This window comes from Nyctereutes procyonoides, unplaced genomic scaffold (assembly GCF_905146905.1).
Source record: "Nyctereutes procyonoides isolate TBG_1078 unplaced genomic scaffold, NYPRO_anot_genome, whole genome shotgun sequence".
NCBI classification, from domain to species: domain Eukaryota; kingdom Metazoa; phylum Chordata; class Mammalia; order Carnivora; family Canidae; genus Nyctereutes; species Nyctereutes procyonoides.
Window position 1 is genome coordinate 46,283,729 of NW_026575125.1, and position 26,987 is coordinate 46,310,715.

Sequence of the window (26,987 nt, forward strand, 5' to 3'; positions counted from 1 at the left end):
ACTGTGTGGTTTTTGGCTGCCATTTTCCTCTTTCTGGATCAGTGTCCCTATTAGTAAAATGGATTGGTCAGACCAACAAGTGACCTATGGTTTCCTCATGGCTCTGCTACTTGTCTGAAGGAGTCAGATATAATGCAGTTTCCTGTCTAACAAAAGGCTACAAATGCTGCAGTTTGTTCTTTATTTTCAGGCTGAAGTCAGCTAGAGGCACACAACAAAGCAGAGGACAGGAAGAGGATCAGTGCACATGGGTTGGGGCTCTGAGGCAGCTGGCTTCTCAGGCATAGGTGGTGACATACTGGGGCCCCATGTTCCCAAAGTAGGAACGTTCCCACTCACTCATGAGCTCAAAGTGCACAGGCCGGTGACAAAAATTGCAGGCAGCCATAGACACATCCTGGAGGGGCAGCCCCACCTCAGTCCAGGCTACCAGCAGCTTCTCTAAAAGGTGGTAGGGGTGGGGAAGGAAAGAATTGGTTAGATTAGGTCTTTTAATCCCAGTGTCACAATACAGATGTGCCAAGATAACGATCCCCTCAAGCCTCTATGATACCTTAGAACCAGAAATAACCTTTGCTCCATTGTGTGCTATGAATGTTACCATTTGTGTATGAGTGCTGTAATGTATACAAGATTGGGAAGCACTCCTTTGACACAACTTAAAGCTGTACTGGCCTGGCCTGGACTACTGCTTAAGTACGGGACATACTGTGACCCAAGAAGTGAATCCATTTGCTTGAAAACTCAGCCTAATGAAGTTAACACAATAGCCATACGGTGTCATCATTTGTGACCTGTGAGCCTGGGATGGGGGGTGTTCTGGAGTGGGTGGGAACCCAGAGGAGAGAACCTGACCCCATTATTGGAAATGCTTCAGGTGTGTGACAGGGCTCTGTCCTTGACCTTGTTTTTATGCTTACTCCCTGGGAGATCTTATTTAGTCTCATGGCTATAAATACTATTTATATGTTGATTTTGAGCTTTTCATCTCAGCTCAGACCCCTCTTCTGAATTCTAGACATGTATATACCAATTGCCTTTCTGTTTCTCCACCTGGATGTTTAATCAACATCTCTAACCACATGAGCACAACTGAGCTACTGATCTCCCTGCCTTCCACCAAGTCTACTTTCAGCCTTCCCCATCTGTCTCAGTTGATGGCAGTTCTAGTTCAGTCCAAAGATTTTAGAGCCATCTTTATTTTTCTCTTTCTCTCTTACCACACTTCCAATCTATCAGAAAATGACTACTGATTTCACCTTCAAAATTTAGACCACTTCTCATTCACCTCTAATGCCATCATCAGGTTTAAATCACTATCCTCTCTTACTTGGATTATTACAGTAGCCCCCAATTGGATCTCTCTGCTTCCACTCATTCTCTGTTTCAGTCTATTCTCAACATAGAAGTTGGACCAGTTCTGTTAAAACCTCAGTCAACTATGTTCCTCTTCTGCTCAAATCCTTCAAAAGACTTTCAGAGTTGAAGCCAAAATCCTTCCAATGGGAGGATACCTTACACAGTGTAGCTTCACATTTCCCTTCACTACTCAATTTTCTCTCTGCCTCTTGCTTATACCACTCTATCCACATCATCTCCTTACTATTCCTCAAGTATAGAAGGAATACTCCTGTGACAGGGTCTTCCTGCCTTAGGTTGATCTCTCTGCCTGGGATGACCTTCCCTTTGATATCTGCCCAGCTAATTCCTTTACCTTTATAGCTTTGCTCAAGTGTCCCCTCAATGATCTCTAGTCTTAACACTATTTAATGCTACAACCCTCTTCCAAACCAACCCCTCCCCACCAGCACTTCCTATTCCCTTATCCTGCTCTATTTTTTTCCATAATACTTAAAACTACCATGCTTATGCATTGCTTATTTTTTAATGGTTTTTGACTATCTCCTTCCTCTAGAATATATGCTGCAGAAGGATAGTGATTTTGTGTCTGTTTTGTTTACTACTGGATCCCCAGCACCTAGAATAGTGTCTAGCACACAGTAGATACTCAATATTTGTTGGAAGAATGAATGAAAGGATGACCAATTAAGTCTAGAAGATAAAAAAAGTGCACCAGAGGAAAGAGTGAGGGAGGGCATTCCAATAAAAAGGGAGGAAAGTACCAGAGGTAAGAAAGTAGAGCAAAATAAGGGGTTTACAAGTCACTCAGTGGACCTGGAGAACTAAAATGAATGTAGAAAAGAGGTGAGGGCATAGAGTTCACCATGTTTAAGGCATTGAATGCCATGCCAAGGAGCTTCAACTTCTACAGGCTTCTACAGTGGTCTCTAAATTTTGGACTGTACAATCTATCAGTACAAACATTTTAGCACATGCCTCTAATTTACGTATGTTTTTTATATACTGATACATGTATAATTGTCAGTCTATATGTTAAAGATCAGTTCGTTATGTCTAATTTCCTATTTTTAAGATTAAAAAAAGGAAAAATTCTAATGACCTGCCTCGCCCTATGGGTCATCTTGCATACCTTGGAGACCACTGCTCTAGTCTAGGCAAATGGGAAACAGGAAGAGGTTTATGTAAGGGAAGTATATAGCCAGATGTTTAAAAAAATATCCCTCTGATGGTCACTCTGGAGAACAGAAGGGATCAAGGGAGAAGCAGGAAAATTAGGAAGAAATCACATTGACATGTATTCAAAAACTGGCAATAGCAAAAAACAGATTTGAGAGAGACTGTAGAGACCACTTGTAGGATTTCAGGATGGGTTGACTGTGGGCTTAAAGGACTGGTGGAGGCATGGTAAATGCCTGTCATATTTCTTTACTGAAAAGCTCAGCATAAGTGGACACTCAGAGAATGGAATACTGAGGGCTCCATAATTAAAGGCCAGAGCTACTTAGAGGACTGAGCCAAAGGTCCAGGAGTCTGGATCATCAGCTCAGGCAGTGGACCTGACTACTGGTTATGACTGTAGAGGTAGAGACAGACTCCCCAGTTCAAATCCAATAGCTGTGTGACCTTGGTTGACCAGTTACTATATATTTTTATGCCTCAATTTCCGCATATATAAAATGGAAATGCTAATAATAGCATCTCGGTCTGATGAGTATTAGATGAGTTAATACATGCAAAAAGTTTATAACAGTGCTTGGCACATGGTAAGTACTTAATAAATGTTGGCTAGCATTAATTAACGTTTTTGAATGAATAGCACCTACCTATCTTATCTTCCTTGAATTCTCATGCTACCTATGCCCCAAACAGAATGACTATTGCCAATGCATGTCTTCTGTTTTCCCATCTCTAGGTCCTTGCTCACAGAATTTCCTTATTCTGGAATGCCCTTGCACTATACCATATGTACTTCAAGGTGCAGCACAAGAACTTCCTCACCCACAAAACCTTCCTAACTTCACGCTTCCTACTTTCTCTAGCCATGAGTGATTACTCTCTCCAGCTCCCAGAGCACTGTAGCTCATCACCCTGGACCAGTACTGTCTATGTCTATGTCTCTCTCCTTTTCTAGACTGTCAGCTGCCTACATGTCTTTTGTCCAACAGACTTGGAATGAACACTTGCTCTATGCCAGGCCCTGTGCTAAAAACTGCATCCAGTGGGAATCCAGTAAACTTTAGGTGAATTGACTAAACTGGCATCATTCAGGATAAAACCCAAGCTACTCTGTAGCTCTACAAACCTCTCAATCCAATCCCTGTCTTGTGTTGTCTTTGTAGACTCATAGGTTGGCACTTCCTTCCTCTACTCCATTCCTACTACTCTACATCTCAGTAACACCTGCTTATTGTTCTTGATATATCTCAGGCTAGTTCACATCATTCTCTTTGCCTTTCTTTATGCTCTTCCTTCTGCAAGGAATACCACTTCCACACTATTCTCTTGGTCCAGTACCACTCTCATAAAATTCAGCTCAGGTGTCACTTCCACTAGGAAGCCTGTCTTGAATCCTGTGTGTTGGGTCAGGCCTCTTCTCTCTGTTTCCACAACTCTCTGATGCACTCTTTGTTGAAATTTGATCACCTCTTACAGTCATTGTGTCTGCTATGGCTCATCTGAATTGGAACTTTATGAATCTAGAAAGTGTTTCTCATCCTTTTATTACCCCAGTTTAGAGTCTGGCACACAATAGATATTCTGGAAATATACTTTTAAACTGAATGGAATTCATTCCCTCAACTTATTCAGATCCTGGGGCTGAAGGGAAAGAGAGTGCTATAGACACCTATGTTGAGGACTTACGCACAAAGTCTTCCATCATCTGAGGGCTGTGGTGAGGGGAGGGTGCCAGACGCAGCAGCTCTTCACCTCGTGGGACAGTTGGGTAGTTGATGGCCTGCACATAGATACCATGCTTGGAGAGCAGGAGATCACAGATCTTGCTGTTCAGTGCTGCGTCACCCACCTGGGCTCAGGAGAAAAGCGTGTCAGTATCTGCTACCCTGGCCCCACTATCAAAGTTCCATTGAACAGGTGGAGGGAGGCAGTTCAATGAACATCACTGAAGTTTGAGACAGATTTTTTTTCAGAAAGGGCTTAGTGGCAGCTCCAGAATTTCTATCAAGGAGTTGCTCAGAGGCAACAATTAAATTTGAAGGGTTTGGGATGGAGGTGGTGCTAGGTACCTGGTCTTGAAAGTATTTGCAGAGCAAGCACACTGGTTTTACCTAGATGTTAACTTGAGTTCATTCTGAGTAAAAAGGTGAACCCTCCCCAAGCTACCTCTAGGGTGTTGTCATTGGGTTAATTTAAAAAAATTCAAAAATAGTCTCCCCACCATTTGCTTCAACGTGGATGGAACTGGAGGGTATTATGCTGAGTGAAGTAAGTCAATTGGAGAAGGACAACATTATATGGTCTCATTCATTTAGGCAATATAAAAAATAGCGAAGGAATAAAGGGGAAAGGAGAGAAAATGAGTGGGAAATATCAGTGAGGGTGACAACATGAGAGACACGTAACTCTGGGAAATGAACAAGGGGTGGTGGAAAGGGAGGTGGGCGGGGGTTGGGGTGACTGGGTGACGGGCACTGAGGGGGGCACTTGACGGGATGAGCGCTGGGTGTTATATGTTGACAAATTGAGCTATAATAATAATAATAATAATAATAATAATAATAATAATAAATAGTCTCCCAATATCCCCAAAAAGGAATATTGAATTAGCCCAAGCAGTGACTATTTGTTTCTCATTCACAAAACCGTTACAAAAAAAGTGTCTTTACCACACTCTGACATACTGACACACACAAATAGATGTTAAGAAAGAAGTAGCAGTTCATTTTTAAAGGCAGTAAACAAACATGATTAGGAATCCAAAATAGCACCTTGTCATGGTTTTTGACTTTCTATTTTCTGACTTCAATATTTTTTACTTCAACTCTTTTTAAGAAATATGTTTCATATCATGACTGATTATACATCCACATATATCACATATGTGTGCATATACATATGTATAAAATTGAAACACATTTTCATAAAATATTACCTTCTCTATTTGTGATGTATTACAACATTTTCAATTCTATTTTAATTTTTAATACTAGTCATAACTTGCTAAACTGATTTTGCCACTAGTGGTCTTGACCCACAGTTTCAAAAGCACTGAATTATAGGTCACAGGTACCCAATATTGTGAGGGTCAGGACAGTCTAATAATCATGAGATAATAGCTAATGCAAAAAGAGGTGACTAATCCAGAATGGCTGATGATTTTTCAAAAAGGGTAACATAGCTGGAAATGAGGGTAGTTAACAGGAAAGTAAAGAATTGATCAGAGGAGCTGGTGTTGGTTTGCTGGGTGTGGGAGGGCTCCAGAAAAGATAAGTGGGTAGGATAATGGTCAGGGTGGGGCTCTCACCCGGATGGGGATGATGTGGCTGGGGCAGGGAATGACAGGAAGGCCCCTGTCCATTAGTAGCTGGCGCATGTGCTTGACATTGCGCTGGTGGGCTCGCCTCAGGGCTTGGCCTTCCTCTCCCTTGAGCAGCCGCACAGATTCTAAAGCCCCAGAGAGCACCATGGGAGGCAGTGAAGTGGTAAAGATGAAGCCGGCAGCATAGGAGCGCACCATGTCCACCAAGTCACGGGTGCTGGCGATGTAGCCACCCACACAGCCAAAGGCCTTACCTGGAGATAATGGGGGGAGGATATGCACAGAGCCCATAATTAGTCTCTAAAGGGACAGGATTATGTCCAGATAAACATGAAGATGTGCACCAGAAGCTGGAGTTCCAGATTCCTTTCCCAGACCTCTGCTTATCTCTCTTGTCCATGACAGTACAGACAGCTGATAGTTCTGCTGCTTTGAGATAGGACTTCCAAGGCCTGCCACATGCAGTGATGAGATAGGTGGTAGCTGGGTGGGGACCTTTAGCTGTTTAGTCCCAAAAGTGGAACTAAAATGAAGGTTGGGGCTGGAGTGGGGGAGGAATTTAGAACTACAACTCTCCATGTACTGACTGAACCTGGCTATTTGTCCCTACTTAGGGTTATTCTCAAAAACCCCTCCCAGACTTTCTCAGCAACTCTACAGTGGGGTAGGAGTGGGAGGAGGGAATCCAAGAAGTTCCATAGCCTGAGGCTATGAGTTCTACCCAAATAACTTCTATAGCTTTGGGGAGGAGGAAGGAAAGGGTCTTACTGGATTATATATAAGGGCATCCCAAGGCACTCACCAAGAGTTCCAGAGACAATGTCAATCTTGTGCATAACTCCATCACGCTCCCCAATCCCAGCACCCTGGGGTCCATATAGCCCTACAGCATGAACCTCATCCACGAAAGTCAGAGCCCCATACTGATGGGCCACATCACACAACTCCTCAAGGGGACAGATGGCACCTGAGAAAAGCCAAGGAGAAAGGTAGGAGATCACAATGCTTCCCCAGCCTCATCTCCAGTGTGGAATTTGTGACCCATAACTATTTTGGGTTGGAAAAGGGCGAGGATGTGCATACTCGGCTGGGACTATTTCAAACTTCCTTAAATTTGTTGACTGCCTCCACCTCATGCCCACTCAAGGTGTGTGTGTGTGTGTGTGTGTGTGTGTGTGTGTGTGTATTTCCCCTAGTTTGTAATCAAGGTTTGCCTCTGTGTTTCTATTTTTACTTCTGACAGTATCTATCTTCTTTTTTAAGCTATTTTCCAGCCTCTCTTTGCTTCCTTTCTTCACTCCCACAAGTCTGTGTATTTCCACTTTGTGTTGGCACTGGCCCATTTGATGCCTTTGTTTTAATAAATTGAAAAAGTAACTTTTGGGGGATCCCTGGGTGGCTCAGTGGTTTAGCGCCTGTCTTTGGCCCTGGGGCGTGATCCTGGAGTCCCAGGATCCAGTTCCACATCGGGCTCCCTGCATGGAGCCTGCTTCTCCCTCTGCCTGTGTCTCTGCCTCTCTCTCTCTCTCTCTCTCTCTCTCTCTCTCTCTCTCTCTCTCTCTCATGAATAAATAAATAACATCTTTAAAAAAAAAGAAAAAGTAACTTTTTCTTCCAGGTTAATGCAGTCCTGATTTCAGAGCCAACTCATCCCCTCAGGCAGGTGCTAATATCTTTATACTGCAGTGGTCCTCCCTGTCTCCGTTTTTCTGGATTTCTGTCACTATTTTTTTTAAGATTTTATTTATTTATCAATGAGAGACACACACAGAGAGAGGCTACCTCTCTCTCTGCTTCAGACTTTCTTTCCCTGTACCTATATGCTTCTGAGTTTCTCTTCTTTTTTTTTTTTAAAAAAAGATTTTATTTATTCATGAGAGACACAGAGTGAGAGGCAGAGACATAGGTAGAGGGAGAAGCAGGCTCCCTGTGAAGAGCCAGATGCAGGACTTGATCTCAGGACCCCAGGATCACCACTTGAGCAGAAGACAGACGCTCAACCACTGAGCCACCCAGGCGTCCCTCTTTCTGAGTTTCTTTGAGCCTCTGTTTTTCTGTGTCTCTGTGGGAATGCATTTCTCTCTCATCTCTGTCAATGTTATTATCTGAAGGAGCCCTCCCACAGGCTCAGTCTCAATCTATTGGATGGAAGAATTAGAAGTAATGTTTGCTCCTCACTATTTTTCATACAGACTTACCATTTTCCTATGTTATTCTGGACATCTTCTATGCTGATAATTGTCTATAATGTCTTCAAATAGCTGTGAATCTCATCTATAGACTTTGTGGCCACTCTGCATATATAAGAACTTATACTTTCTGTCATTCCCCATCTGGAAAATGCTGAGGTGCAGGGAGTTGGAATATAGAAGAAAGTTCTTCAGGTGGAAACTGGGGCTCCAAACCAGGATTAAAAAATGTGAGCAAGGGATCCCTGGGTGGCGCAGCGGTTTAGCGCCTGCCTTTGGCCCAGGGCACGATCCTGGAGACCCAGGATCAAATCCCACATCGGGCTCCTGGTGCATGGAGCCTGCTTCTCCCTCTGCCTATGTCTCCGCCTCTCTCTCTCTCTCTCTCTCTCTCTCTCTGACTATCATAAATAAATAAAATTAAAAAAATGTGAGCAATTCAGAACAACATAAGGGAAGAAAATCACAATAGGTGGAGCTCAAGACAAATAGCGAAATGGCTCCAGCATAATTTCATTTTTTTTATTTTTACTTTATGATAGTCACACAGAGAGAGGCAGAGACACAGGCAGAGGGAGAAGCAGGCTCCATGCATGCACCGGGAGCCCGATATGGGATTCGATCCTGGGTCTCCAGGATCGCGCCCTGGGCCAAAGGCAGGCGCCAAACCGCTGCACCACCCAGGGATCCCTCCAGCATAATTTCAATGGAAGAAATTTAGCCCTCAAATTGATAGTTTAAGTAGTGTCCACCAACAAAATAAGGAGCCATTCATTTGCAAATGTAAGGAAGTAAAATGATCCCAACATGGTTTCCACTAGAGACATAATGAATTACAGTAGTCTCAGCAGTAGAAATATAATCATGGGATAGTTTTACTTTGTTGCTAGTTGTAGAAATGTGGAAGTGGGCACAATAATAAATTTTTCACATATATCAACTAAATTCTCACGGCTACTCTATTATAACCCCCATTTTACGAAATAAAGAAGAAAGAAAGAAAGAAAGAAAGAAAGAAAGAAAGAAAGAAAGAAAGAAAGAAAGATAAAGAAAACCCTGAGACACAGAGCAATTAAGAAAATTGCCCTAGCTAATAAGCTGTCATGTTGGGATCTGAACATGAATAGCCTGGTTCCATAGCCTGTGCATCACAGTTACGTGTTACTGATGACACTTATGTTAGCCAAATCAAGTAATACTATGGACTCTCCTTTATTTCAGTTGGAAAAACAACAAATTTAAATGAAGTGAGAAGTGTTTATTTAATAAATCCACAAGGCGATGTCTAAAACACATGATTTCTGCTCAAGATAGGTAGCAGTAGAATGTTTGGACATTGTTTCAGTTGGGGGAAGAAAAGAGGTAGGAGGGTTAAGGTCATTTATTTCTATTTAGATAATAATAAATGGAATGACTTCCATTGTCTAATTCTTACTATTAGATATTTTATGTTGGGAAAAACTGAGGCTCAGGGAGTTGAGGTGTTACCCAAGATCATAGAACAAGTAAGTGCCAGAGGTGGGATTTGAACCCAGGTCTCTCTCACTTGAAAACATGTTTTGATTCCAATGCTTCATACTGGACCCTGAAAGAACTCCCAGGCAATGGTTCTTAAAATTTTTCATTGCAGAAACCAGACACTAGAATGACTGATTTCATAGCATTTCTAATGGAGGGAGTGTTATGTGAAGGAATTGGAATAATACTTTCTAGGGTACAAATACTTTGGCACCAATTTACTGAGTCAACCAAAACAAGTTGGGTACTGTCTCTGAACATCAGTTCTTAACCTGTAAAATCAGTATAATAGCTGCTTTGGCATTTACTGGCTGTATGACCTTGAGCAAGTTACTTTATTTGTTTGTGTCTCAGTTTCCCCATGTAAATAAATAGAAATAATAGAACTTACTCCATGGAATTATTGTGAAGATTAAGCAAATTAATATGTCTAAAATACGAATAATTTCACTGGGTGTTATTCTGTATGTTGGCAAATGAACACCAATAAAAAATAAATTTATTATTTAAAAAAATAAAATAAAATACTAATAATTTTGCTTGGCATATAAACAAATTCTATACATGTCAGCTATTATCATTGCTACCATGGTTTTTATTATATACATACCATCCATGGAGTGAACAGTCTCAAAGGCCACAATTTTGGGTGTCCTAGTATTGGATTCCTTTAGAAGTTTCTTCAGGTGGTCAGGGTCATTGTGCCTGAAGACAAACTTCGCTGCTCCACTGTTGCGAATACCTTGGATCATTGAAGCATGATTCCCTGCATCTGAGTAAATCTCACAACCTGAAGAACCAGACGCATATTCCTTAAGCTTCTGTTCCAGTATTTCCACTTCAACCTCAGGGCTGACCTGACAGGGGTAGAGAGAGCCAGCCAGCCATCCCTTTGAAGACCCTGTTCTGCTTCCGTCTCCTTTGGAAGCCTTTGTAACACCTCTTCCTCCCTTGAAAGAAATCCCCTGCCCTGAAATTCTGACCCCTACACCCTTCCCTTCAATCTTTTCTAGCCTGATCTGGCACTGACTACCTTGGGGGTAGACGAAATTTTAATTTCCCAAGAAGCTCTAGAGTTTCTTGAGGGCAGGGTCTGGGTTCCCAGATACATAAGATCAAGCCTTGGAGAGGAGTTATCCCAGGGAATGGGACTTGACTTGTTGATTTGGACTGATACTACATTCTTTCTGGCCTAGATGAAATCCGACCTCTTCCAGGTATCATTCTTCTGCTTATAGTTACAGAGTAGATACTTATAAGATTTTCTATTTGAATCATAAGCTCATGGAATGTCAGAGCAGAACAGAACATTAGTAAACATGGAGTTCAGTTCCTTAACTATTATAAGTGAGGAAGCTAAGGTCTACAAAGGGGAAGACCTTTCCCTAGGACCTGAGGAATATAGAACTTTTCACTGAACAAATATGGGAGGACAGGTAGAGGCGGGATATTGGTGGAGGGGACTGATTCTTGGCTCCCCCCAAATTGCACTGCCATCAAGGAATTCTGGACTTTCATTAGTTACTCTAATGAAAAGCTATCACTTCTAACTGAGAAAATCGGGCATGACTTTCTAGGGGACCTGCCATGAAGGAAAGTAGATTTGGAGTTTGTTGAGAGCAAGAATCACACAATTTTGTTGTTGTTAATGCAAGAAGATGGTATTTGAAGGACACAAATTATACACAGTGTAATTCCAATGAGTTAAGCATATGGCTATTCCCATATGCTTCTACAAATACATTTACAAACACTAATATCTTAGTGAAAGAAGATGCTCCTTGAAAGATACATTATACATAGTATAGCTTCAATGAGTTAAATATACATCTATTCCCATATCCTTCTACATATAAGTTTACAGACACTTATATGTTAATGACATATTATTTGTAGTTTTGATTTGTATTTCTTTGATGATCAGTGATATTGAGCACCCTTTCATGTGTCTGTTGGCCATCTGTATATCTTCTTGGAAAAATGTCTATTCATGACTTCTTCCCACTTATTAAATTGGATTAATAGTTTTTTGGATGTTGAGTTTTATAAGCTCTTTATATTTTTGGATACTAACTCTTTATCAGATATATTATTTGCAAATATCCTTTCCATTTCATAGATTGCCTTTTACTTTTTTAAATTTTATTTGTTCATGAGAGACAGGGAGAGACAGAGAGAGAGAGAGAGGAGAGAGAGAGAGAGAGAGAGGCAGAGACACAGGCAGAGGGAGAAGCAGGCTCCATGCAGGGAGCCTGATGCGGGACTAGATCCCAGGACTCCAGTATCATGCCCTGGGCGGAAGGCAGGTGCTAAACCGCTGAGCCACCCAGGGATCCCCTGCCTTTTACTTTTGTTGATTATAAACTACCAAAACTGAAACAGAAAGAAATAGAAAACTTGAACAGACAAATAACCAGCAAATAAATTGAATTAGTAATAGAAGAACTCCAAATAAACAAGGGTCCAGTGCCAGATGGCTTCACAGGCAAACTCTACCAAACATTTAAAGAAGAGTTAATACCTATTCTTCTCAAACTGTTCCAAAAAATTGAAAAGAGGGGAAAACTTCCAAATTCATTCTATGAGACTAGCATTACCCTGATACCAAAACCAGATAAAGACTCCACTAAAAAAGAACTACAGGCCAATATCCCTGATGAATATAGATGGAAAAATTCTCAATAAAATACAAGCAAACTAAATCCAACAATACATTTTTTAAAAAATTATTCACCATGATCAAGTGGAATTTTTCCTGGTTTTCAAGGTGGCTCAATATTTACAAATCCATGTGATATACCACATTAATAAAAGAAAGGATAAGAACCAACTGATCATTTCAATAGATGTAGAAAAAACATTTGACAAAGCACAACATCCATTTATAATAAAAACCATCAACAAAGTAGGTTTAAAGGGAGCATACCTCAACATAATAAAGGCCTTATATGAATTATCCACAGCCAATATCATCCTCAGTGGGGGAAAACTGAGAGCTTTTCCTGTATGGTCGGGAACAAGACAGGGATGTCTACTCTTGACAGTGTTATTTAACACAGTACTGGAAGTCCTAGCCATGGCAATCAGACAACAAGAAGAAATAAAAGGAATTCAAATCAATAAGGAAGAAGTGAAACTTCCATGATTTGCACATGACATGATATTTTATATAGAAAACCCAAAGGCTCCACCAAAAAATTGCTAGAACTGATAAATCAATTCAGTAAAGTGACAGGATATAAATAAAGGTACAGATATCTGTTGCATTCCTATACACTAATAATGAAGCAGCAGAAAGAGAAATTAAGGAATTGATCTCATTTACAATTGTACCAGGAACAGTAAGATACCCAGGAATAAACCTAATAAAAGAGTGAAAGACTGCTACTCTGAAAACTATAAAACACTGATGAAAGAAATTGAAGATGACACAAAGAAATGGAAAGACATTCCATGCCCAAGCGTTGGAAGAACAAATATTATTAAGATATCTATATTACCCAAAGCAATCTACACATTTAATGCAATCTCTGTCAATAGCATTTTTTCACAGAGCTAGAACAATCCTAAAATTTGTATAGAACTACAAAAGACCCCCCATAACCAAAGAAACATTGAAAAAGAAAAGCAAAGGCGAAGGTGTCACAATTCCAGACTTCAAGTTGTGTTACAAAGCTGGGTGATGGGCACTGAGGGGGGCACTTGACGGGATGAGCACTGGGTGTTATACTGTATGTTGTCAAATCGAACTCCAATAAAAAAAATATACAAAAAACCACAAAGCCGTAGTGATTAAAACAGTATGGTACAGGCACAAACATAGACACATAGATCAATGCAACAGAATAGAAAACCCAGAAATGAACCCACAACTGTAGGGTCAATTAATCTTCAGCAAAGCAGGAAAGAATATTCAATGGGAAAAAAGACTCCTCAACAAATGGTGTTAGGAAAAAAAAAAAAAGGATGGGGGGACGCCTGGGTGGCTCAGCAGTTTAGTGCATGCCTTTGGCCCAGGGCGTGATCCTGGAGTCCCAGGATCGAGTCCCACTTTGGGTTCCCTGCATGGAGGCTGCTATTACCTCTGCCTGTGTCTCTGCCTCTCTCTCCCTGTGTCTCTCATGAATAAATAAATAAAATCTTAAAAAAAATAGTTTTAGGAAGATTGGACAGCAACATACAAAAGAAGAACTGAATTTTCTTATACCATACAAAAAATAAATTCAAAACAAATGAAAGACCTAAATTTGAGAACTGAAGCCATAAAAATCCTAGAGGAGAACATAGGCAGTAACCTCTTTGACATTGGGTATAGCAACTTCTTACTAGATATGTCTCCTGAGGCAAGGGAAAAAAGGGCAAAAATAAAGTATTAGGAATTCATCAAAATTAAAAGCTTCTGCACAGTGAAGGAAATAACCAACAAAACTGAAAGAAATAACATATTTTATCTTTCTGTCTCTGGTACCCAGTATAAATCTAAGTACACAGTAGATGCTAATTAAACATTTTTTGAATTAATTGATGGATAAACAAATTACTGATTTATAAGTGAGTAAATGAATATATTACTGAACAAAAGAGTGAGAGGAGGAGTATCAAAGATGATGCTGAAGAGGTAGGTAGAAGCTAGATTATTGAGGGCTTTAGAAGCCATGATAAAAAGTTTAGGTTTGGTCTTAAGGGCAATGGGAATATATTAAAGAGTTTGGGGCAGGGGGTAACAAAAATAAGTTTGCATTTATAAAGATATTCTTCTGACTGTTGTGAAGAATAGAATATAGGAGGGCAAAGGTGAAATCAAGAAAATGATGTTGGTCTAAGCTAGGATGGTGGTAGAAGAAATGGAAAGAAGTTTAATTCTAATGGTTGAGGAGGATGTTCACTGAAAAAATTCCCAAAGGTATTGGGATTTAGTTGGGGTTATGCATGCTCTCAGAAAAAGTTTCTCAGAAACAGTAGAAATGTTTACAGTGTGCTGAAGAATCAACAGGAAGTAAGGAAGTAGATAGCAAGTGTAGAGACTTCTCTCAAGCAGTTGGTCTATTGTAGGAAGGGGATAGATAGGGCAGTAGCTAGATAGTGATGAAAGGACTTTTTTCTTTTTTAGATGAAAGAGACTTTAGCATGTTGAAAGAGGAGAGGCTGAAGATGCAAGAAGAAGGGAAGGAAGTGATAGATCAAATTTTCTGAGGAGGTAGAGGGGAATGAGACACAGAGCACCAGCAAAAGGATAAGTCAACAAGAAACAGGGCACCTCTTTCATTGTGACAGGAGAGAAAAAGTGAGGAGAGTACATGTAGGGATGTTTGTGAGTTTGTATAGTTTGTGTTAAAGAGTTGAGGACATTGCTACTTGAGAACTTCTATTTTCAGTGAGGAAGGAGGTGAAGTTATTTGCTGTGGTTGAGGGTGAGGTGGAAGTGTGGGAAGGCTGAGCAGAATGGGTGGAGGGGTGTTGCAAAACTGCCCTGGAGATTTGGAAGGCTGATCTTGGAAACAGGATCGCTAGACAGCATAGAGGACCTGGTACAAGTTTGGGACCATGAATTTTTACTGGATTCCACCTGGCTAATTATATGTGCCTAGGATTGGCATGGAGAAGGTGGAGAATTATATTCATCTGTGGTCGGGGATGTGATTGAATGACAATAGGCATATGATTGAGGACATTATTAGCTAGAGAGTGGGAGATTGAGAAGATTAAGTGCAGATGGGATCTACTACACAGTGAAAGGATTGGCTTTAGGCAGAAGAGATATGCCTTCAAATTGTAAAAGGAAAGCATGAAAGAAGGGTAGGTGAAAAATCAGATAAGTTTGTAGGTTTGATGGCTTTAAGCTAAAAGAGTTTCTGGTGGCTTCTGTTTTCTTTGCAATGTGAGATGTGAGGTTATTTGCTAAGAATGAAGGAAGAGATAGTCACAGGTTTTAAAACAGAAGAGTGTTTGAAAAAAGCTAGTATGGAGACACCAAAGAAGTATTTATGGGTGTTATGGGCCCAGTTAAGTTTGGAGGGGGTGATAAATTTACAGTGTTACTCTTCTGTGGAGTTGAGCAATGTTCCTTAGTAGTATTCTTCAGCCTAACTAAAGAAGGGGAGAAATGAGAGGGATATAGTCATCCAGTGTTGAGGATACGTAAAGTGGGTAAGAAGGAAGGGCAATGGGAGCAAGTGAACTCAGAATAGAGGGAAAAGGTGATGAAGGCAAGGAGACTGCATGCTATAGTGCAAGATTCCAACCTTGAACAGAACTCAGACCCTAGGCTTACCTGGCAGGATCTTTGCCAAAGTGAAGAGAGTAGAGTCATTCGCCACAAAGCAGGAAGAAAAAAGCAGGGCTGCATCTTTTTGGTGCAGCTCAGCCAGCTCCTGCTCCAGCTCCACATGAAACTTACTGGTACCTGAAATATTGCGGGTACCACCAGCTCCAGCTCCATGACGCTGCAGGGTCTCCCTGGCCAGGAGAAAACAGAGGGAGGACAAGGGGAGGGAAAAACCCTTGTCAGGTACCAAGGAACTGGGCAGGTTTCTCTTCATTGATGGAGGTCAGTGTTGATTTAGTTATCCTATATGAGCTGTGCCCTATGTAATCAAATAGAGGGCAAGATTGACACAATGAGGAGATATAGGTCCTCCTTCTCAGGAGGATGGCACTCAGGGATGGAGGGAGAAGATAGTTGAACAGCTAGGAAAAAGAAAAAAAAAGAAAAAAAAAGGAAAAAAAAAAAGAACAGCTAGGAAGACCTTCTAGAGGATGTCACACACTATCTCTAGCAATATTCATTCTGTAACCAGAGTAAGAGCTCATGGAAAGTGGGCCTTGCTTGGTCTTCCATCTTCTCCATAGAACTGGACAATCAATAATTTGGAAATCATGGTTTGTTGACTGACATGGTTCATATTTGAGGGTTAGATACACTGGAAGACCATGGACAAAAGGGGTGGTAGGTGGAACTCAGTTTTCCACTGCCGCTCTGCTTTTCCCTTCCATGTGTGGCTTTGATTCTTTTTTGTATGTGTCCCCACAGCTCATGGCCCAGATCTTACTACTCACTGTGTAGCTTGCAAGACCCGAGGGTGCCGGCTCATGCCTAGATAGTCATTACTGCACCAGACTGACACGTCCTTTGAGGCCATAGATGCCTCAGAGAAGTGTTGGGCAAAAGGGTATGCATCAGCCCAGCGATTTACAGTCTTGAACACACGGTAGGTATGGTCCTGTTTCTTCTCCATGATCTTGTGCCTGAAAAACTGGTCATAACCAAAAACATGGTTTCCTGCCAAAGTAGAAATGGAGATGAAAAGAATTCATTTTTAAATCACTTCCTGATTAGTCCATATTTTATCCACGTAGTTGATTTTGAGTTCTCCAGTTCTCTTTCCTTTTATTCATTTATTTGATCAGTCATCAACTTACTGAGCCACAGTAACTCTCCATGACTTCATTCAGTGATTCCTTTGCTTTCTCAATTGCTCAGTTGCTCAGTAAATTATTCATACATTCACTCAGATTTACTGCCCCTGGCAGGGCCATCTCTCTTTTTTTTAAGATTATTGTGGTTGCCTTCTTGCTGAAATCACTACTTCTAGTTTTAGTGGAAACAGTATCAACAGATCTGGTTTCTAGTCATTACTCTGCCACTTCCTAGTTATGTGACCTTGAGCAAGTCATGAATCCTCTCTCTTAGTTTTAATTTCCTCACCTGTAGAATGGGGCTAATAATACCTTCTTGGAGAATTGCGAGCACTTGATGATAAACAGAATGTAATACAGCCAAATTAATGTCTGGTACATAGTAGTATTATTACAATTATAGTAGTAGTAGTAGTAGCAGCAGCTAATATTTAATTATATTATTATAACCAACATTTAATGAGTGCCTATTATATGTAATGCCTTCTCTTAGGAACTTTATAAATATTATTTCTTGTATTCCTCGTAACAGCCCTATGTGGAGAGTTTTGTTAGTATTTGCATTTTACAGATGAGGAGATGGAAGCATAGACAAGTTAGGTAACTTGACCAAGGTTATGCAGCAAGAAAGTGGCCTACAAATAAGTGACCTAGAGTTTACTTTCAAAACTGCTACTACTATCAAATGGAGCAATACTATTTTCAGGATAAATGGAAACAACGTGTGCCAATGGACTTGTTAAACATGAGACAGAAATCATGATTGTTGCAGATGACAACTGATGTGGTAGGGATCTAAACTGGTAACATCTTTGCTGCAGGGATGTTTAGAAATATGTATCAAGAATTTTTAAAATGAAAATACTGGCATACCTAGAGAAATACTTGCAGTATTTTTAACAGAGAAAAATGATTGATATCCAGAACTTTTTTTTTAACTCTGAAAAGTTTGGGTTCTGGATGGTTCAGTCAGTTAAGCATCTGACTCTTGATTTTGTCTCAGGTCATGCTCTCAGGATTGTGAGATTGAGCCCTGCTTTGGGTTCTGTGTTGGGCATGGAGCCTGCTTAAGATTCTCCCTGTCCTTCAGAGCCCCCCTTTCTCCCTCTCTAAAAAGAAAAACACCTCTAAAAACTTACTATGAAAACTTTTCAACCCACTAGAAAAATGGGCAAAGAATATAAATAGAAAATTTAATAAATGTAGAAGATTCTTAAGGAAAACCAAACTGCAAAATCAAATTTTCACCAATATTGATAAAGATGTAAAAGTCTGATGATATCAAGTGCTAGAGAGGGTGTGAGAATATGAATACTCTCTTTGATAACTAGTACACCACTTTGGAGGGCTAACTGGCAATGTTTATTAATGTTAAAAATGTATACAACCTTACACCCTAAGATTTTTCACCTCTTAATGCTATCCTAGAGAAAAAAAAACCCTACCTATGTCCATGCTGAGGTACACTCAGAGTTTTTTGTTGCACCACTATTTGTAGTAGGAAAAGTTGGAAGCAACTCAATAGAGGAATAGCTAAATAATCTCTAGTATAACCATTATGGGTCTAAGATAATATTATGTATTATATTTGAGTACATTTATATGTACATAAAATAAAACATACACTATAAAGCAGAATAAAGCACAAAAAATTGAAAATAATAACCTGCATTATAGATGCTTGATTAACTGAACGATGTTGCATCCATGCTTATAGAACCATTCAACCATTAAATAATGATTATGCATCTCTATGCTTAGGGCCATGAAATGATGCCCATGACATACTGTTAGGTAAACAAAGCAAGATAACAAAACCAATGAGAGACTCCTAACTCTGGGAAAAGAACAAGGGGTGGTGGAAATGGAGGTGGGCAGGGGGTGGGGTGACTGGGTGATGGGCACTGAGGGGGGCACTTGATGGGATGAGCACTGGGTGTTATGCTATATGTTGGCAAATTGAACTCCAAAAAAAAAAAAAGGATAACAAAACCAGTATAATAAAATCACATTTCTAATAAAAACATGTATGTAGAAGGAAGCATAGGAGGTATGTCTGTGTGTGTGTGTGTGTGTGTGTGTGTTATTAGTCATGGAAAAATATATGGAAAAAATATGAAAAGTTAATAGTGGATGGCGGAAGTCTGAGTGATTTAAATTCCCCTCTATATTTTCCTATATCTGTTGAAAAATACAATTAATCATCTTCCTTTTATATTAGAAAAAGGCAAATTGCATTATGAATAATCAATATAAACACATACAAGAAAGGGGAAAAGGGAAAAAGGCTATCGGTAAAAGATGAATTTTTGAGGGAAGTATGAACAAGAAATAATAGGAATAAACGTAGTATTTACTGAGGCCTCAAAACAGCTAGAAACACTTCCATAAATCTAATTTTATTTCTTCCTCATGATAACCTGTTGAGGCAAGTATTAAAATTCCACTAAAAGAAACTGACTTACTTGCCAAAGAACATTGATCCAGCAAGTTTTAAATTAAAATTTAAACCCAGACTCCCTTTGGTTTCAAAGTACTTCCTTGAAATTTATTCTACTGTTTCAGAAGCCCCTTTAGCACTCCTTCCACATTCCTACCCCCCTTTATTTCCACCTGAACAAACTCACCAATCATGTTGTTCTGAACCAGGTGTGTGACCTTCTCTGAAATTAGCTCTAGCTCCTGGGGATTGGAGAATGGCTTTCTCAGGCTGGTTGAGGCCAGGGATCTGGGCAGGTCTGACAGAGAGTGTGAGATTCATTGGCCATGAATAGAGGGGAGAAAAAAAGAAAGCATATGCTGTCCTCTTTAAACTCAATACAACATGAAAATTCAAGGTTATGAAGTAGAGAAGCCTGTAGAGAGAAGAGATATTCTGCAAAGTGAGCCCCCACTCATCTCACCAAGTGGAAACTTTAGTGTCAGGCACTTTCCATAAGGTATTATTTTCCCCATTAGAATTTTCCCTTGGGTAAAGTAACTGGGGCAGCTGCCTTGAATCTTGTACGTAAGAGGTATATGCAGGACATTGTACCTTACTCCTCTTTTCCGAATGTCATTAAAATTCAAATTTGAAATTTTTATTTTTAATGATATCCCAAAAGGGCCTATGAAAAATGTCAATAGTGTGGCCATATTTCAAGTGTGATTTTCTTGAATAGTCTGCACCAATTGAGTTGACCTGGGGCTTCATATCCTTTTAAAAGTTGTACCTGCTTCCAACACTTACTCTCATGCAAATCCAGATTGTTGTAGAGTGGTATTGCTTAAATGTGGGAGCCCAGACTGTTGCAATCCATTAACCACTTTCGGGAGAGAGGAGGCAGAGCTCTAGAGGGCTCATTTTAGACTAATGGCTTAAAGTTACAAGAACCTCTGCATTTATGTGTGTTGGGGAGGGCACATTTCAGTGCACTAAGCCATTGCCTACCATGGTCTCCTTGGAAAAGACTGGACTTCCCATCATGGGATGCATACTAGTTGACCTAGAATTAGCCTAGCTCAGGACTGTGATGAAGTGAGTTCAAGCATTAGGAGTAGAGCTTGGATGAGGTAGCACTTGACTCCAACCTGTCTTGAAAGTCTTCACATCCTCCTGGACTTCTGGAGCTGCCTTCTGCACAATCTTGCTCTTCCCATCCTGGAGTTCTGACAGCATAAAGGGACAGGGGCTTTTGGTCCAAGGTGGAGAGTCTGTGCAAAGGTAAGAGAGTAAGTGGCAATGCATTTCTAGCCATAAGTTTAGTTTAACAATGATTACTGAGACCTACTGTATCCCAAAGCTCTATCTCAGGCTATGGTAGAGATACAAAAATGTCCCTTGCTGGGGGAGCTTCTAGGCTGGTAGAGGTGGCATACACTGAAGACACATTGTGAACAGTGCTGAGATAAGAGAGAGGACATGGGCTGTGGTAGTCTAAAAGAGGGAGGAAACATGACCCAGAATTGGAAATGGATAGGCTGGAAGTTTAGACAAGCTTCAGAGAGGAGATGATGCCCACGTTAAGTGTCACATGAAAAGTATGAGATACTCTGGTAAAAGGTATGGGTAAGGGTCATGTGACAGGTGCAAAGACATAGAAGCTTGAGACAATAGAATTCATCCAGGCAAATTTAAGTAGTTTCAGCAATACTGGGAGTATATAGAGTATGAGGGGCATGAGAGTGACACTCTTGAGAGATATTGGCAAAGTCAGAACCCAGATGTGTTTTGGGGTCAGCTCATTTTGTCTTGACACATTTCACATAAGCCTTCCCACTTATTAGGCAATGATGGTCAGTATGACTTGGAACCTTATCTGCAGGATCCAGACATTCTCCATCATTTGCCAGAAACTTCTTCTTACCTCCTCCAGCCTTGGTTGCCTTAAGGTGGATTTGAGAAAAGGTTGGTCTTTGGCTGGCAAGGATAGGACAGCGTCCAATACCAAACAGGAACTGATGAGTCTTAATGATCTTGCCCAGGAGGCCTATATGGTCCCGGGCAAGCACAGGACAGCACTGTAGCAACATAGCTACTACTACCATCTTGAGCCCGAAGTCCTACAGAAGATGTGGAAGACATAAGAATCCATCATGAAGGCCTGACCAAAAGCCAAGGGTCATTCCTGTGTTTGATGATTTGCCTATAGCTTTGCACCCAATGTATGATGCCCCTTTTAAAGATGCCCTCGTTGTCCTTCCATGGTAAGACTTTTCCCAATGTCAAAGTGTACCAACAGAGCATCAGGGAGGAAGAAATGAGACAACGACCATTAGACAATGGGGTAAAGTAAAGAGTTCCAACTGAAGGTTAGGAAGCCTAAATTCTGATTCAGACTCTGCCACTGACCCTTCTATGATGGTGAGGATTACTGAAGTATGATTGTATGTAGCAGGATGAGAACTGATGACCACTAACTCTTTGATAACACTTAAGGTTAAAAGTCTTTCTAGAATATTACCCTTAGTCAAGTTAATATTCATTCTGATAATGCAAACAGATGCCATTGGCTAGGACTCCTGAGGCTTGGCTTAGAGTGTTTCCTGAACAGGCCCAACCAGAAAGGAAAAAGGAGCTTGAGGCCACAGGTTCCAGCTTAAGTAGATTCAAGGAATAGGACAAAAGGGAAGGCCTTAGGCCCTACAGGCCATGTGCCACCAGACTGGTATTTTGCTGTCTTTGAACTTGCTCCTGGATTTTAGAAAAGAACAGTTAGAAGAGATGAAAACAAGATCCAAGGGATTAGGGAAACAAGCCTAAGGGCTAATGAAAGAGGAAGAGGATAAGACATAGGACAGAAGGGACAGAGTGCAGGTCAGAAAAAAGATAACAAATACCCATTTGGTATACACATACCTATTTGAATACAAATAGGCATTCAATAAATATTTGTTGAATTTAGGATTAAATTAATGAATGAATAGGGACTGAAGTGAAGGAAAGAAAAGAAGGGTAAGGAAATAGAAGAAAAGAGAAACTGGGGAAGATAAAAGGGGGAAGTGAGAGAAAACAAAGGTACAGTGGTAGTGGTGAAGTTAGAAGAAGAGAAATTGTGGGAGAGAAAGAGATCAATAGCATAGGGAAAGGGATAGGCTCATGATATGAACAGGAAAAGGAAGAAAAACAGGAGGTTCAGAAAAACAGAAAAAAGGATTCTTGGAGATACAAAAGGATAAGGAAAGAGACTTAGATGAGAGAGAGAGAGCAGAGGTAGAGGCAGAGATAGACAAGACACAAAATGGACATGAAGAGAAATAAAGGAACATACAAGAAAATACAAAGACTCAGAAAACTGAGTGCAGGAGAGGTGGGAATCCAGCAGGAGCAGAGAATCAGTCAGGCACAAAGATAAGGGATAAATGCTTCCATAGATATTGGGGGTTGGAGAGAGCAACACAGAAGAGTTAGGGTAAGAGGAGATTGATGCTACTGGGGGAGATGAGAGAGACTGAGCAACAGAGAGAAAGGAATAGAGATAAGATAAAAGGATAGATAAGAAAAGATGGTTAAGGCGTGCTGAAGGTTGGGATGAGGGAGGGCTAGGAAATATAGAGAAGGACAAAGAACGAGTAGGAGAAATAGATTAAAAGTAAAAGAGCAGGACAGCCCGGGTGGCTCAGTGGTTTAGCACCTGTCTTTGGCCCAGGGTGTGATTCTGGAGACCTGGGATTGAGTCCCATGTCAGGCTCTGCATGGAGCCTGCTCCTCCCTCTGCCTGTGTCTCTGCCTCTCTCTGTGTGTGTATCTATGAATAAATAAATAACATCTAAAAAAAAGTAAAAGGGCAAACTGGAGATCCAACATCAGAAAGTGAGACAAAATAGGGGACAGGACAATAGGGGAGATATGGGGGAATGTGGAAAGCCTAAGACCCGAGCACCACCAGAAGAGCTAAGCACCTCTACTATACAGGACTTTATATTGTAAGGGAAAAGTGAACAGGAGGACCTCATAGTCCTTTCCTTATATGGTAACCTCCTTTCTTTCTTTTTTTTTTTTCTTCCTCCTTTATTTCTTATGGAACAATACCCCTCCCCCTAATTCACAAAGCAATCTCTTCCCCTTGTTCATCTAAGAGCATTCTCCCTTCAACATTCACAGGCTGTCATAGGAACATAGATCAGGGCAGGGTGTGTGACACCTGAAATTGGGAAAGGCCAAGGGGTATTGAAAAAACTAGATGAAACTCATGTTAAGCCGTTAGAACAATACTTGACACACAGTAAATTTTCAATAAATGTTAACTTTGCTTACTTAAATTTCAGCTTCCCAGCTACCTGTTAGATGTTTTTGGAAAGTCACTTCCCCTCTCTGGGCCTTAGCTTTCATCAACTGTCAGATGTAGGGTATTTATGCCTACTTCATATGGTAGGTAATGAATTGGATCCAATGCCTACATCATATGTGGAGATATCAGTTTCCCCTCCCCTGCCTGCCTGCAAAGGCCAAAGCACTTAGGGCTGAGTCTGCAGACCACAGATAAAGCTCCCAGTATTTATCATTGTTGGAGTCTCACCACTCCCTAAACTGAGACCAGGGTGTGGGAGGGAAGGAGAGCTCCTTTCTAGAATCATGATTGAGCATCTGGCTGGGACTGCCTCTGGCAATATGTGGTAAGGATGGGTGGATGATCCAGAAAAGGAAGGCAAAGAAGATGTTCAAGTTCTAGGCTCCTGCAAACTCCTTTCCCCAACATCAACACTGACAACAATAAGACAACAACATTGGGATATGTAATGGGAAGGAAAGCCTCCAAGATTGGAAGCAGAGTCTAGTCCTGCCTTGGGATGATCATGGATTAAGGTCTTTTCCCACCCCATATATAATTCAATCCATTCATCATCTCTGAGGAACTTCTGGCCATGATATTTTCAGGGACCTGAGAAAATATAGAATACGTTTTGGAATTTGTTGAATTATCAAGTTCTTTCAAGCTTCAATTGCAATTTCTCTGTTCTGATTCTCCTTTCCTTGAATTTGCCCAGCCCCCCTCTCCCTGCCCACCTTTATGATCCATAATTTTACAGTCTAGTTACCTTCAGCTCTGTTTCCATTCCATCTCCCCTACCTATCATGGGATTGGAGTGAGTGAAATTGAATTAAGAAAGTATTTTAGGCAACTTAGTGTATCTAAGAGCACAACCTCTGGAGTCAGACTTTCTTGAATTCTGGCTCCACCACTAACTAGCTCTGGGACCTCAGAAAAGTTTTGTCTCTTCTCTACATCTTATATCTGTAAAATTTAAATAATAACAAAGACAAGCTACTTCACAGGGATGTTGTGAAGATTCAGTAAAATAATCCTATAAAGTATATAAAACAGTGCTTATCTTAGAATAAATATTGAAAATAATGTTACTATTATTTCTATTTTCTACAGTTCTATGTAGAGAAAGTAAAGGTACATCCAAGGAATGTACCTTTACTAGTCTATACACCAGAATAGTTCTCTAAAATTGATTCTTGTCTCAATCCTGATTTTTATCCTTACCCTATTAAAACTTACTATGTGAACTTGGGCTCTTTACTTTCCCTCTCTGGGTCTCGGTTTCCCACTTCATCAATTTCATCTGGTTCTAATATTCAAACAAAGAGTACTCACTGTGTCAAACATTGTTGTAATGCTTCACATACATTGACTCTTTTAATTATCACAACAACCCTATGAGGTAGACACTAATATCAACTTTACTTCAAACCTGAGGAAACTGAGCTCCCCATAGATTAATTAACCCATTCAGGTCACAGAGCTAATAAGTAAGAGAAGTAGGATTCAAACCGAGGCAATCTGACTTCAGGGCCTGCTAACTTAACCACTATGGATCTATGATTCAAAAATTACTACATATTTTCTTGGCTGAGAGCCTGACTCCAGATATTAATCCCCTCTGCTGCACTAACAGGCCCCTTTCTGGGACATTTGATTTTGGACTGTGAAAGTGCTTTTAGCAAAGGAACAGATTTCTAACTGAAGTGGAATTTCAGGCACTGGTGAACATTAATTCATTCAATTTAACAAATTATGCATCCACTTTGTAGCAATCTTTGCCAAGGATCTTCTTAAAATAAAGATTCCACCAAAGATATAATGGTGAAATTTCAGGCCAAGTGACAGATCATTACTTGTAGGTGTTCCTTATACCTTAAAACCCCTTTTCATGTCAGCAGCCAATATGTAGTCCTAGAGATCAGAGGGGCCAACCACAACTCTACTTCAGCAGAGAACCAGAAACCACTCATTGCCATGTTCTTTGCTCCCTCTCTCCTCTTTGTGGATTGCTTTGCAAGAATCAGTTAGGTCTGTAGGGGATGATCACTTTTCGTCCGGAATTGAATGTATCAAACCTTACTTCCCCTCCTGGCATCCTCTCAGCGTCATGAAAGAGTCAGAGAATTTTAGATACTTGGAATCACAGAACCCGAAATTTTTAGAAACAAAATTTCAGAAGACCACAATATCAAAGTTAGGAGAGATTTTGGAGATCACAGGACAAGCACCCTTTTTTTCAGAGACTGAATGACTTGCCTAGGGTCTCACAGAAAATTAGAGTGAGAATACAAATCTATTGGCATTCAGCATAGAGCCCTTTTAGTGACAAAACATTCCTCTTCATCCTTCTCCCCTTATTTATGCTAATCAATTCTTAAGTCCTTCAAATATCTCTCTACCCAATTCATCCTTCCCTTCATCCCCACATTCCCTCTATTTTCTCTCCCTACCTCTGGCCCCCTAGGCACAGACCTGCTGAGTTCTGCCATCAGCTGAGCAGAGAAGAGTCAGAGTGAGGGAGAAATGGATAATTACTGGAAGAAATAGCAAGACATCTTTCTGACAGAGAGGGAAAAGAATAGAAAGATAGGAAAACAGAGAGTGAGAGATGCCAAGTAGAAGAAAGAGAGACAAAGAATGAGAGAAGAGGGGATCCCTGGGTGGCGCAGCGGTTTGGGGCCTGCCTTTGGCCCAGGGCGCGATCCTGGAGACCTGGGATCGAATCCCACATCGGGCTCCCAGTGCATGGAGCCTGCTTCTCCCTCTGCCTGTGTCTCTGCCTCTCTCTCTCTCTCTCTCTCTCTCTCTCTCTCTCTCTCTCTCTGTGTGTGTGTGTGTGTGACTATCATAAATAAATAAAAAATAAAAAAAAGAATGAGAGAAGAATATACAGACAGAACTCAAAGAAAAATAAGAGAAAGCTAGAGTGTCAGAGACAGATGAAGTGAAGTGAATGATCCTGAAAATAACAAGGGAGAGAAAAAAGGCAGGACAAAACAAAGGAAAGCCCAAAATAGGGAAAGACAAAAAAGATATTGGAGGAAAAAAGAAAATGTCAGAGAGACAGATTCTAAGGAATAAAGTCAGATCTAGTCAGACCAGAGAGTTAGAATGTGCAGGCTTGAGGTGGGCAGTAGACCAGAAAGAGCACACCCAGACTGAAAGCAACTCTTACCTGTTGCCCTGCACTGAGGACGAACGAATGACGGGTGGGTGCTGTAGGTAAGAGCCTGGCATTTATCCCTTCCCCCT

The 26,987-nt window shown here is 40.7% G+C and overlaps 1 protein-coding gene across 1 annotated transcript; it reads right to left on the bottom strand.

Annotated features, from left to right (window-relative positions):
- Window positions 1–21: 21 nt before the first annotated feature.
- Window positions 22–26,987, bottom strand: ALAS2 (5'-aminolevulinate synthase 2). The gene is made up of 11 exons (XM_055338883.1): window positions 26,911–26,987; window positions 21,330–21,525; window positions 20,554–20,676; window positions 19,611–19,721; window positions 16,624–16,846; window positions 15,839–16,023; window positions 10,178–10,357; window positions 6,663–6,827; window positions 5,846–6,114; window positions 4,225–4,387; window positions 22–441 (listed from the first exon to the last, which is right to left on the bottom strand). The coding sequence occupies exons 2-11, from the start codon at window positions 21,508–21,510 to the stop codon at window positions 278–280; spliced, it is 1,764 nt and encodes a 587-aa protein (XP_055194858.1). The 5' UTR covers window positions 21,511–21,525; window positions 26,911–26,987; the 3' UTR covers window positions 22–277.